The 13,534-nt window shown below is 44.8% G+C and overlaps 3 protein-coding genes across 3 annotated transcripts; 2 read left to right on the top strand and 1 right to left on the bottom strand.

The window, feature by feature from the left end:
- Positions 1–2,946: 2,946 nt before the first annotated feature.
- On the top strand, positions 2,947–6,848 carry LOC9645025 (homeobox-leucine zipper protein HOX32). The gene is made up of 18 exons (XM_024689374.1): positions 2,947–3,171; positions 3,450–3,681; positions 3,804–3,910; positions 3,969–4,059; positions 4,133–4,228; positions 4,280–4,393; positions 4,445–4,528; positions 4,583–4,735; positions 4,784–4,858; positions 4,905–5,011; positions 5,063–5,240; positions 5,296–5,448; positions 5,505–5,573; positions 5,626–5,760; positions 5,813–6,129; positions 6,201–6,294; positions 6,362–6,511; positions 6,596–6,848. The coding sequence occupies exons 1-18, from the start codon at positions 2,975–2,977 to the stop codon at positions 6,743–6,745; spliced, it is 2,502 nt and encodes an 833-aa protein (XP_024545142.1). The 5' UTR covers positions 2,947–2,974; the 3' UTR covers positions 6,746–6,848.
- On the bottom strand, positions 6,792–7,635 carry LOC9643913 (CASP-like protein 5A2). The gene is made up of 3 exons (XM_002984117.2): positions 7,419–7,635; positions 7,178–7,310; positions 6,792–7,112 (listed from the first exon to the last, which is right to left on the bottom strand). Exons 1-3 carry the CDS (start codon positions 7,619–7,621, stop codon positions 6,921–6,923), a joined length of 528 nt encoding a protein of 175 aa, XP_002984163.1. The 5' UTR covers positions 7,622–7,635; the 3' UTR covers positions 6,792–6,920.
- A 247-nt stretch (positions 7,636–7,882) lies between these two features.
- Positions 7,883–9,587, top strand: LOC9643912 (uncharacterized protein C16C9.01c). Its single transcript, XM_024689375.1, has 10 exons — positions 7,883–8,002; positions 8,059–8,107; positions 8,180–8,303; positions 8,373–8,402; positions 8,458–8,534; positions 8,633–8,776; positions 8,861–8,975; positions 9,032–9,075; positions 9,127–9,351; positions 9,407–9,587. Exons 1-10 carry the CDS (start codon positions 7,909–7,911, stop codon positions 9,495–9,497), a joined length of 993 nt encoding a protein of 330 aa, XP_024545143.1. The 5' UTR covers positions 7,883–7,908; the 3' UTR covers positions 9,498–9,587.
- The last annotated feature ends 3,947 nt before the right edge of the window (positions 9,588–13,534 follow it).

Genomic DNA, 13,534 nt, shown 5'->3' with positions numbered 1-13,534 from the left:
AGGGCGCCGCAGGATACCACCCACGCATCCGTGACGTCGACGCAGGATCTCTGTCTGCCCGCCATGGGCCATGTGGCGCATTTGTGCCATGCCGTTTCGTACGCCGCGTGGGCTGGCGATCCTCCTTGGAGATTCAGTAGGCCTGGAGCCGCCCCAGGCAGAGCAGATTTTTGCCTTTTCTGCAAGAAAAAACAAAAGGCTAAAAATTAAAAAAGCAAGAAAATGCCAAAAAAACAGTTAAACAAAAAATAAAATAAAATAAAATTCTCTTTCTTGCCAGACAGACTGAGCTATCACACACACACACACACACACACAGAGTGGACTGAGAGTCTCGTTGGGAGCTCGGATCTCAGGAAAAGGAGAGAAAGCACGCTTAGGCGTACGGACGCTGCACAGATGATTGAGATGCCCCCATTGCGACTAGATACATTAAGCTGGCAAGCCGCGGCAGGGGCAAATCCAGTCGCCCTTTTTCTTTTGGTGCTTGCTGGGCGGCCCCCTTCCCCTCTTCCCAAGATGCCCCCCACTGCTTGTCACTCACACATCACACACACTCTCTAAACAATTTGTAAACTTAGAGCGCCCTCGATCCATTCAAACCTGGAGCTCTCGGCAGGATCTAAGCCCCCCCGAGGTAAGCAATTCATGGGAAAAATCATACGCAACTCCAGCATGCCAGGCAAGGCGGTGCCAAAAAACTAAAGAGACAGCAATCACGGGCGCAAAGGTGGCGGACAATGAAAAAGTGCGCTCTTCCGTACAGTGGTGCCAATGGCTGGCCAGGGGGTGAGAACACTGGGAACCCAACGCAAACGCATGGATTTCGATGATCTGCCGCTCCCCCATCTCTCGAGCGAATTAAAGATTTCTAGCGGCACAAGTCAACAACAAAGATTTCGCTACTAGGGCTCTACGAGCTACGCATCAGCCCCCCCCCCACACACACACACAAGTATGAGTCTACGCTATAAGTTCTTTTACTCGCTCGAACGGAAGATCAAAGGATTGTACGCCGGTCTTAACGTAGAATCAATCACAGTTGCGGAGAGATTTTCTTCCGCGACGTCGTTGTACGGGCGGTAGGATTATGAGTAGCGTCGAGCAGATCGCTCGCTCGCTCGTTCGCTCGCGGGAGGTCGTCGTAGCTGTGTAGCTCGAATGAGATCGAACTTTTTCGTTTTCGGTCTTTCTACTTGCTGGGCTACGAAAGTGTGGATGGGATTTATCTCTTGTGCGAGGAGGAGGAAGAAGAAAACTGTGGAACTGATACGAAAGAGACGCCTCCTAGGCAGGAGCGATGGCGATAGCGATCGACTGGAGAGAGGGTCTTTGTGTGTGTGAGCTCATGCTCGCTATACTGGTGCGAGCTACACGTCTAATCGTTGTGCCTAGAAATCTTTAGCGAGCAAGGGGCGGATCCAGACCAAGAACACTACACAAAGACACGGCAATCGAAATCAGTCAATCAATCAAAATCCCTGTTTCCATCCACCGGTTTCTTTCCTGCTCCGAGTTCTTCGCCCGCGGGGTCAAAGCGAGCGCAGAGGAGCGAGCCCTTCGTCCGAGATCCACAGAGAGGAGGCGAAGAGGATGGATGGATGAAGCAACAATTAAGCAGTGCTTTAAGTTGCGAGACGGTGACAACGAGTTCCTATCCCGGCAATCAAGTTGGTTGAATTGATTGGATCCATCCCATGGCATTTGGAATTTTCTCTCGCTGCTGCTAGCGCTGCTGCTGCTACTGCAATTGCTGCTACTCGGTCAGCCCAAATCGCGCCTCTGAAGAACACTTCCTCCTTGGGCATTGAATTCGGCAGAGGATCCATCCACACGCGAAAGGCACAGAGATAAATCCTGGGTTTTTCTAACCTGATCGAAAGTATGGGATTTGGGCGATCGAATTTGCAAGTTTCTTTACTCGTAAAAAACGATTTGTTAAGCAATGGATGGATGGATCATACGCGAGAAGGAATGGATTCGACACGACATTCAATGAAAGTGCCAGGACCAGCAGCAGCAGCAGCAACAGAACAAAGTTTTTATTCGGGGTCCATGTACGGTCCCTGTCGCGCGGGGGTACGGACATTATCATCTTAATCCTAATCTCCGGGTTTTGTTTAGGACAAACGTTAGCGCGCCGGTGTTTTACTTAACTGGTCCGGCGGCTTACTTAACCGAAGCCCTAGCAGTTATTTTTTGCTTATTTTATTCCACGCGTATCCCTCCGTACACGCACTTTTAATAGTTAAATATACGTATGCAGGATGATCATGTATGCATGTGACTCGCGTATGGCGGCCGTATGTCCGAGGCATGGCGTGGCATCGTCGGCCATAGCTATAGCTCTCTCTCTAATGTTCTTGTTCGCTCCTCCGCGTGTTCTTCGCATTTTTGCCCCACTGCGCTCCCCTTGTTGCCTCTCTCCCTTTGTGCGCTTCTCGCATCTTGGATCATAGATCACTGTTTCTTCTTTCTTGTTTTTAAGAGGATGTCGCTGGATCTGCTATCATGACGAGCGGCGCTCTAAGATTCAGCTCCAAGATACACTTCCTCTGATCTTTCCAAGCGCGAATCGATCGGCCGCGCCAGGGCGGAGAGATATTTCGAGCGCGCGCAGCGATCCTTGGTTTGGCTTGGCTCTTTCTTGCTCGCCCGGGCGGCATTCCATCCTCTGCATCGCTGCTGCTCAGCCGCGGCCTCCTCGCTCCAAGATCCACGCGCCGGGAGCTGCATTGCAGGGAGTCTGGCATCGATCGATAAAGGCCGAAATATTTCCATGGCGGCGCGCTGCCCGGGCTTGCTCTTCGTCCGCTCTCTCGCTCGCCGGGCCGCTTGATAGCGCGCAGCATGTAGAGGCCATCCAGGCGTCCTTGGCTGGGCGTGCTGAAAGATTCTCCTCCTTCCTTTCCAGCGCGTTTCTTCTTCGTCTCCTCGTGTACTAGCCGCGAGCGCCAAGGGCGCTTTTGCAAGGATGAAGGTGAAAGACAAGAGCGATTTCGACACCGGCAAGTACATCCGCTACACTCCCGAACAGGTGGAGGCATTGGAGCGCGTCTACCATGAGTGTCCCAAGCCCAGCTCCATCCGGAGGCAGCAGATTGTGAGGGACTACCCGGTTCTTGGCAACATTGAGCCCAGGCAGATCAAAGTGTGGTTCCAGAATAGAAGGTATGTTTCCATCTTACGTAGGAGCTTTGGTGTTGCTCTAGAACTTGGTGTGAGATTGGCTGCTCTAGAACTTGAGTGTGAGATTGGTGATGCGTGAGAGGAAGTTTTCCTTTGTGGGTTGGATTGGATACTTGTTGTCGCTCTCAGCAGCAATCTTTCAAGCCAGATGTTATTGACTCTCGCTAGAACCTTTTTTATGCTTTGTTTGAACACTGTTCTCTAGTGCTGTTTCGCTTTTCCATTTTTTAACTTTTCCTCTCCCCTTGGTGTTGTTTCAGATGCCGTGAGAAGCAGAGAAAAGAGACGTCTCGTCTCCAAAGCGTGAATTCGTCGCTCACGGCCATGAACAAGATTATAATGGAGGAAAACGAGCGACTTACGAAGCACAGCTCGCAGCTGGCTCTGGAGAATCAGTGCCTCCGTCAGCAGCTCCAGCAGATCCGAAGTGGTGGTGGCGCCGCGGATCCTGATAAAAAGTCCGCCGCGGCTGCTGACCGATTTAATGATCAGGTGAGTGAGAGCATCTGGGTGAGAGATTTGATATTCATGAAGGTGGTGCTTTGTTTTTTTAAAGAGCTTACGTAACGTTTGTTTCCTGGATGTGTCCGTTTGTTGTGTGTGTGTGTGAGCAGTCAGCGTTGGCTTTGGCTGACAGAAGCCCCGATTCGGAGGTTACTGGAGGAGTGCCTCAACATTTAGCAATTACACCTCAGAGTCCACGAGATTCAAGCCCCGCTGGGTGAGAATACTTGGAAAAAGCTGGTCGTTTATCTCGAGGTGTTTTGTCTGGTTTGCAGACTGTTGAGCATTGCAGAGGAGACTTTGAACTCATTTCTTGCAAAGGCAACAGGAACTGCGGTGGACTGGATCCAGATTCCTGGGATGAAGGCATGCGTTTTTCTCCTTTTCTTCCTTTCCAGCGGATAACTCGTGTCTGACAACTCGACTTTTTTTCTTGCAGCCTGGTCCGGATTCAATTGGCACTGCAGCCATTTCACATGCTGGTGCTGGTATAGCTGCTCGCGCTTGGGGTTTAGTAGAGTTGGAGCCCATCAGGGTAATGTTTTCCATGCTATTGTGTTTTTTTGACATGGATATGCATGTACAGGTCGCGGAAATACTGAAAGATCGTCCCTCTTGGCTGTGGGACTGTCGTCGTTTGGAAGTTGTGGGATCGTTTCCTACTCCAAATGGTGGGACTCTAGAACTTGTCTACACTCAGGTAAGGCGGCGACTGGCAGTGCTTTGCGCTCAAATATACCTGATCTTGCAGATGTATGCTCCCACAACGCTAGCTCCTGCGCGCGACTTTTGGACGTTGCGATATACCATCTTTCTTGAGGACAGGAGTTTAGCTGTATGTCAAAACTTTGTTAATGCTCTCGGGAATTAGTTGTAATTTTTCTTGCAGGTTTGTGAGAGATCGCTAACTGGCATTCACAACAAACCAGCTATTAAAAATGGCGACTTTGAGAGGGCAGAGATGTTGCCAAGTGGATTTCTCATCAGGCCTTATGAGGGTGGTGTCTCCAGCATCCACGTTGTTGACCATTGGGATTTGGAGGTAGTGTAGATTGTTTGTGTTTACGGTTGATGAATTCTCTTGTTTCAGTCGTGGAAAGTGCTGGAAGTGCTGCGACCTTTGTACGAGTCGTCCGTCATCCTTGCTCAGCGAGTTACTCTCGGGGTAATGTGTTGGTAGTCTTCAAGCAATGTCTCATCTTCTCAAACAGGCTTTGCACCATCTGAAGCGGATTTCGCAAGAGTCGTCCGGTGAAGTGTTGATGAGAGGCGGGCAACAGCCAGCTGCTTTACGTGCATTTAGTCACCGCATTGCAAGGTGAGGTGCTGCCACAACGGAAAAGATACTCACATTGAGTCGTATATGCAGGGGATTTAACGATGCAGTTAACGCCTTCGCAGAAGATGGCTGGACTTCTGATGGTGGCGATGATGTTACAATCTCAATCAATACGGCACTGGGTGCAAAAGCTGCTGGTGCTCAGGGCGGTGATAGGTTCTGTGCATTCGGTGGCATCTTGTGTGCTAAGTCATCCATGCTTCTACAGGTCTAATCGTGTTTTTGTCTTTTCCTTCATCCGACTCTGAATTCCTTTACTGCAGAATGTGCCCGCGGCCACGCTGATTCGCTTCTTGCGTGAGCACCGCTCAGAGTGGGCTGGAGTTAACATTGCCTCGGACTCCGTATCTACTTTAAAGATTGGTGGATACGGTACGTCGAAAGGGAATGCTGATGAGGAGTGTCTTTTTCCAGAGGTACTGGTTATGCATTAGAGAACTGTGGCGCTTATAATTATGATTGCGTCATACAGCTGCTGGAGGTTATCAAGATGGAAGGATATGGGAACGGAATGCTCCCAAAAGACACGGTCCTTCTCCAGGTATACGGGCGAATAACTTATCTGAGACGTGATATAATAAACTTGGATGCAGTTATGTACTGGATACGAAGACACTGCATCTGGGACGTGTGCTCAGCTTGTGTTTGCACCGGTTGATCCAGCTGTTTCGAACGATATCCCCCTTCTTCCGTCGGGATTTCGAGTTATTCCCCTTGACAACGGCCTTGTAGGTGTTCCTCGGTTTAGTTTCTTGGTGACTGACGAGCATTGTCTTGCAGGATGCGTCGGCCTTGTCTCGCACTCTAGATCTCACTTCGACACTCGAAGGGAGTGCTGACGGCGGAAAGTTTCCCGACGATTTTTCTGGTTCAGGAGGCAACATGCGCTCCGTCTTGACCATGGCCTTTCAGTTCGTGTTTGAAGCTCACAACCGTGAGGAGATAATCGCCAGTGCTCGACAGTACGTCCGAAACGTCATGGTTTCCGTCCAGAGCATTGCCATGGCGCTGGCTTCGTACCGCCTGTCTCCTCCACAGCAAGGCCCGAAGCAGCAGGAGGCCAAAATCTTTGCCCTCCAGATAATGCGTAGCTACAGGTAAAACATCACATCTTCGTCCGTAGTTTTTTAACGTTCTCCCGCTAAAACCTTGGCTTGCAACGTTGCAGGGCGAGTTTCAACGTGGAGTTCAATGAATCCCAACCGGAGAGCACCGATGCGTTCTGGCACGACAAGAACGCAATCCTTTGCTGCACTTGGAAGGTGAGTTACAAAGCCTGTCTTTCAAGACTAGTTACGGATGGTCTCAGCTTGTGTTGATGTGAAACAGGCGATACCGGAGTTTATATTCGCCAACAGAGCCGGACTGGAAATGATGGAAACCACTTGGCGTGATCTGCACAGCCTTCCTTACGAGCGCACATTCGATGCAACAGGAAGAGAGACGGCTTACTCCGACTTTGCGCAAGTCATCCATCAGGTGAGTGTCGTTCGTTCGACGCGTTTCTCTCGATTTTCCGTTGTCCATCCTTGTTGCTTATCATTTCGGTTTTGTTGTCCGCAGGGGTATGCGTATCTCCATGGTGGGATACGTCTGTCCAGCAAAGGCCACCCTGTGACTTACGATCGAGCAATGGCCTGGAAGGTTTTCGACGACGATGGCGCGGTCGTGTGCATTGCTTTTATGTTCACGGACTGGTCCATCGTCGCGTGAGATCGTCGCGAAGAACCAAGAGAGCGAGAGAGGCAACTCGACTATATATTGCCAGTGGTATGTATTTGTATTGTTGTATCAAATTAGAGGATTTTACACTAAAGATCTTGAAAAAGCTTTGGAAGAACGGGCTTGAGCAGAGAATGAGAGAAAAAAAAAAAACAGAGCGAGAACTTTAGCTTGTGGCCATGACCCAAAACGAGAAGAAAAAGGAGCACGAGGATAAGAACCATGCGAGAAAAGTGAGCGCCACCGACGCTTGGAGCTTGCTGCAGTCGTTGGGGCCACATTGATCCAAGTCTCTGGCCAGCAACACAGTGATTCCAGCGGTGGAGCATCCGGCGGCGAGCGTGAGAGTGGCACAGAGCTGATCAATAGTCCCGTGAACACCGGAAGAACAAAAAAAGACACACAGATATAACCTCATCTTACCCAGTCACCCACGGCGAAAAGCGTGACGAGCGATGATCTTCGAATGCTTCGCTTGAGAAGGAGCGCGTAGCCATCCAGCGCTGCCATGGACAAGCTCCACAAGCTCTGGAGTCCGGTCCCTACGACCAAGTAGCTGCGAGGCAAGCAAATGGATCAAAGCGAGCTCCATCTTTCCAAGCTAGAGCAATGAGCGATGATCAATCCAGCCCAAATGCGAGACGAGGATCCAGCAAAAACTTACCAGAAGGCTGTGACGGTCTGGAAATCGCTGATGGAGGCCATGACGCTGAGAGCGATGGCGGCGAATCCAAACTGGAGGACTCGCAGCGCCAGGCTCCCCGCCGTGCCTGGCATTCCCTGCAAATCTTTGGTGCCCGCGGTGGACGGCGCCACCACATTGAATGCCGGTGGAGGAACGCCCACGACTGGGTGCACGTAGCTCATGATCGACAATCTCCCTCCTCGATCTCTCCCAATCTATCTACCAATCGCTATGTTGTTTTGCCCTGAGAATGAGAGAGAGCTTAGTTTCGAGCGACTTGATTGTTGGGCTTGATTGAGCGAAACGCGGGAGCTCTGCGATTGCGAGTGGTTTTGCGATCGGGCTGGCGATCGGGCAACCCAATGCGCTCGATCGCAAGACCCACGAGCTGGATTTGCCGATCTCGCGAGGCTGGATTCTTGACCTAGAAACAGAGCACCTGGCGATTAGGGCGAGAAGCTCCAACTCCATGGCGGAGCTGGAGATGGTGACGTTCACGATCATAGTGGACGACATTGTCTACCCGGATGGGCGAACAGCGATGGCGCTGCTTGGCGGTGGAGGTTTGGCGGACGAGAATCAAGAAATCTTTGCTTAGATTTTTTTTTCTTTCTCGCAGGTCCACAAACTGCATTTGGAGCACAAGTGTGGACTCCTCAAGACAAGAGGTAGTAGAAGAAAAAAAATTTCCTCTTTCCATCTTTCTTCTCAACTCTTTGTGTGTGTTTCCTGTGAAACAGAATCGGTTTAGCAGCTGGGATTGGATCGGATTTTCCTGGAGCTTGTCGAGAATGGCTCGAGAATATGGGAATCGACACCTCTGGACTTTTGGAATGGGAGTCTCCAACCCTTCGAGCTTGGCAGGTTAAACACAAAGAAAACGTTCCTCTCTTCGTTGATTTTTCTTATTTGTTTTTGGCATTTGCTGTCTAGATCTTGGAGGAAGATGGCCGAAGAACACAGGTACTCTTAGCTCTCTTTTATTTTTCTTCCATTTTTTCTCAAAAGAAAGTTTAAGGTTTGGAGAGTCAATATGGGAGATGATGTCTGGGACATGCTCAAAACACCAATCGAGAGACTCCCACCTCCATACCAGTGAAGCATCCAACTTTTTCTTCCAGTTTCTCTTCATGGCTTTCACATTTGTTTCTTTACCAATCTTACTGCGATCGTCCCTCTCTTTTTTACGACAGGACAGCCAAAACATACCACATCGGAGTGCATCCCAGCGGCAGGGACGTGGATTTTATTCACTCTCTACGATCTACTGGTGCTCAAGTTGTGAGTGTTGAGGTTTACACGCATGCTCTAGAAATTGTCACACGCTCAGAACTCAAGTTATGGTTCTTCTCTCGGGTTTTTTTTCCAGAGCTGACCTTTTTGCCTTCTTGTTTTTTTTTTTTTTTTTCTCCTTCGTGCAGGGCTCTCGTCTCTGCGGGGCACATTTTCTCCCCAAACGAGAAAGAGGCAGCCTCGCTGGTTGGCCCGGGGTCATCCATGGAACTCATAGGCAGGCTTGCGGAGCTCGGTGCCGAGGTAAGCATTGGTTTCCACCTTGTCTCGTGAGTTTCTCTTCCTTTTGTTTCCTCAAGGTGGTGGTGTTAAGACGAGGACACTTGGGCTGTATAGCTCACAGGTGAAGAAATATGCAAAAAGAAGAAGTTTTTTTTTCTATTCTTTACTACAGGGCTGATAGCGGTGAGACATGGGAAGTCCCCGCATTTCACAGTGTGTTGAAGCAAAAACAGGAAGTAGAATACAACGAACAACACGATCACGTCGCCAGTAACTCGAGGGTTGTGGACCCGACTGGCTGTGGCAACACATTTTGCGGTGGATTTTTGATTGGGTGGTGGAAGACGAGGGATTTGCTCAAAGCTGCTGTTTGGGGAAGCGTTTCTGCAAGCTTCAGTTAAGAGCCTTCTTCTTCAATAACGTTTGACGTTTTTTTGGTTTCATTGGTACAGTGATAGAGCATCAAGGAATGCCACCTCCTCCGATGGTTCAGTGGAGGAGCCAGGCACAATCCAGAGCTCAATTTCTTACTCTACAGGCTAAAAAACTTAACTAATTGAATTCCATTTAGGATACTATTATGTTCAAAAGCTAAAAAAGTATTAGTACATTATAGAACATCTTTGTTTTCAATATTGTTTGCTATTAATTGTTTGAGATAAAATATATTTAAAAAATTTACTCAAAAATAATATTAAATTTTGATTTGGATGATCATTATTTGGTGGTGTTGTTTCTCCTTCTGATGATCAAAAATACATATACCTAAAATCAAGGAAAAAAACAATCACACCCTCTTTTTATTTATTTTTTTCCTTGATATAAAGGTAATAAAGTGATTTTGAATTGGATTTTACTTGATTTAACTATTTATATTTTAAAAATTTAAAAATAAATATAAATAATAAAATTACTTTGATAATAATTAATAATTAATATTTCACATTTGTTAAAAAGTATATTTAACATTATCATTGAAAAAAATCAAGTAATAAAATAAAGAGTTATATAAAAAAAAGATTATGTTATTTGTATTTATTTCACTTATCTTTCTCAATTTTTCTAACAATTTAGTTGTTTTATAAAAGATTACTTGAAAGTTTATATAAAAACTTTAAATATTTATAATATATTTTTAATTTAAATTGATTAAAGAAATTAATTAACCACACAAAGCAATAATATTTGCCAAAAGAAATGTTATTGAAAGTCAAAAGATTATTTCTATTAACAACATTCTTAAATAAACAATTTTATCCATTGTTGAGTTTAGAATTAAATTTTATTGATATTTGTGAGGTAGGATTGAGAATTTTATAATTCTTTGTAAAAAACTTATTATTATATGATAGAGATATGGCTTTATAAATGGGTAAAGTATTTCAATTTGAAGCACTTCATATGCTTTCAATGGGCAACAAAATGACTTTTAAAATTAACAGAATTTATTAGTTAGTTTTATAGTTAAAGTATATTATAAAATGGTATTGTGGGTGCATAAATTATAGAAAGAGAATATATCAATTCACCCAAAAACCCTAGCTTATATACATGAGCAAGTGGTCTAGATGAAACCAAAATAATTTTTTGCACAAGATCTCTATCCAAGAACAAAAGATAGCTTAACGAATCTAACAGCTACCAAAATCCCACTATGCTAATATTAGTATACAATATTGTAGCTGTACACTTGGACCTCACATCATTCCCTCCTCTCGCAGAATAATGGAAGACTATCAAAGTTCTCTTATAGATAGGCTAGGATCTAGAGTAACATTAAGAGGAAGCATTGGTGGATCTGTATGTGGTATCAATTGTTCCTAATCCCTTTGTACAAAGCGTTTTAACTATTATATATGCACAATTTCTAGAGGATCAGCTTGCTAAACATCATGCCAAATTTCAGAAACTTGTGGTGTAACTTGCTATAACATCAGATATAGTCTTTTCCACTGAGCAAGAAGCCCCTTAGATAAACCACATACCATAAGATAGGGAAAATGAATTAACACTAAGTTATCCATTTTGTACTCCTCAAGTGGATGATGATGGGAGTTGTAGTGCTATTGTTGTCTCGCTTGTATGCGGCTTAAGTGTTTGGTAGACTCTACTCGGACATGTGGAAGAATGCTTGTTAAATACTGATCCCACAACCTAGCATTGGTAACTCGTGGCAATCACAAAGGTAAACCTAACTCCTTTGGTAATATTGGATTATAACCATATAAGAGTTTATATAGTGAAGCACAAATAGAACTTTACACCCTTGTGACATATGCATACCGAACAGATGGCAAATAACCATCATAATCCGAATGTTGAAAGTTCACATATTTTGCAATCATCCTTTTGAATGTCTGAACGAGCCATTTCACCAAGCTGTCTGGCTATGGATGATAAGCACTCGTGAAAGTGTAGCGTATCCCCAATTAAAATGTTAAAACATAAAATACCTCAACCATAAACGTAAGACTATTATCCGAAAGAATCCGCTTCAGACAAAAATATTAAAACATCACATGATTGAGGAGGAGATCATTTCCAGTGGCTATCTAGCTCTAGAGTACGCTCTCTCCAATTAACTCACCGAGAAGGCTGATGTCTACTCGTTAAGTATTCAACAGTAGTTGTAGAGGTGCTAGCAAGAGCACCAACTTCCACCCAATAAATCAAGTAGTCAGAAGTGATAATAACATACTTATTGCTAGTAGTCGATCATGGAAAAAGTCCCATAAAATCAAACATCACCAACTCAAACGAATGGGAAATTGCAATATCTTTCTATAGCACGAGGGGGAGTATTACGGGCTTCGCATCAAACACAGCTATGCAATATATTAGATAACATCATATTGCATCTCTAGCCAATAGAAAGACCTGAGTAGCTTCTCAGTCACATGATGATGTCCTATATGCTTACCTAAAATAGGAGAATCATGGTAAGCATGGAGAAACTGTGGAATAAAAATTGAAGGCACCATTAGCCATAAATGATCATTAGGATCTGTCCCCATAAAATAAAGAAGGCCATCTTCAAAGCGATATTAAGAATATAAATGACAAAAAGGTAAATTATTAGCAAGTGATGTAGGATTCTCAAACCCTTCTTGAAGCTTTCGAATCCATGGCTTAATTTTTTGAGCCTTGCGAACCTCATCAATAAAAAGGTAGATCTTGCTTTGCACCTTGTAGATATTGAACATCAAGTACAAAAACCATCGACTGCACAGAATCCTCGTTTAAAAAATCCACAAATACTAGAATAATAGACTCATTAGAAACATGAAAAGAGAGCAAAGAAGGAAGAAGAGCTCAAGAAAGGGCATCAACATCAACTATAGAACTACTTAAGTGATGAACAACATTAAAATTATATATTTAAAGCTTCAAAACCTATTGAGCAGTACAACGAACTAGGTTTTTCCGCTTCAATAATGAAGTAACGGCAGTATGATCACTTTTTAGTAACATCCAAGAACCATGTAAATATGCATGAAGTTTTTCAAAACCCCAGACTGTTGTTAAACACTCTTTCTCTGTTGTGGACTAGTTCACCTCCATTAGTTGTAATGTACGATTAATGTATGCAATGGGATGGTGTTAACCAAACACATTTAGACTCTTTTGCATCAACACACCTCCAAGACCAATATCAGAAGCATCTATACACAAAATAAAAGGCCAACTATAGTTAGGATATGCCAAAACTAGAGGAGTTGTCAATATCTCTTTGAGATCCATGAACGCCACTCACAATTCATAGACCAAATGAAAGATGACATTAATGACTTTGGCAATGGGATGGTGCTGACCAGACACATTTAGACTTTTTTGCATCAACACACCTCCAAGACCAATATCAGAAGCATCCACACGCAAAATAAAAGGCTAACTATAGTTAGGATATGCCAAAACTAGAGGAATTGTCAATAGCTCTTTGAGATCCATGAACGCCACTCACAATTCATAAACTAAATGAAAGATGACATTAATGACTTCGGCAATGGGATGGTGCTGACCAGACACATTTAGACTCTCTTGCATCAACACACCTCCAAGACCAATATCAGAAGCATCCATACGCAAAATAAAAGACCAACTATAGTTAGGATATGCCAAAACTAGAGGAGTTGTCAATAGCTCTTTGAGATCCATGAATGCCACTCACAATTCATAGACCAAATGAAAGATGATATTAATGACTTCGGCAATGCTCGCAACGGTGCAGTGTGATTAGAAAGATGATTCACAAAACGACTGAGATACTACACCTTGCCTAAGAAGCACTACACATCATTCACACATATTGGAGAAAGGAACTTTAGAACAAGTTTGTCATAATCAACTTGCAAACCCTCACAAGAAATATGGTACCCAGGATAAGTCACATCTTTGGACCCAAATACACACTTTGACTGCTTTAGCTTTAAATCAATAACCCATAGTTGATCCAATACTTTATGAATATTACGGACATGTTCCTTTTACGTCCCCTCTGAGTGGATCAAGACATCATCAATAAAGTTAGCAATCACCTCCGGCATATCATAAAGAACCTCGTTCATCATCCATTGAAAAGC

This window comes from Selaginella moellendorffii, unplaced genomic scaffold, assembly GCF_000143415.4.
Source record: "Selaginella moellendorffii unplaced genomic scaffold, v1.0 SELMOscaffold_61, whole genome shotgun sequence".
Taxonomy (NCBI): Eukaryota; Viridiplantae; Streptophyta; class Lycopodiopsida; order Selaginellales; family Selaginellaceae; genus Selaginella; species Selaginella moellendorffii.
The sequence above is the reverse complement of the archived record's forward strand: the minus strand, read 5'-3'. Positions and strand labels throughout refer to the sequence as shown.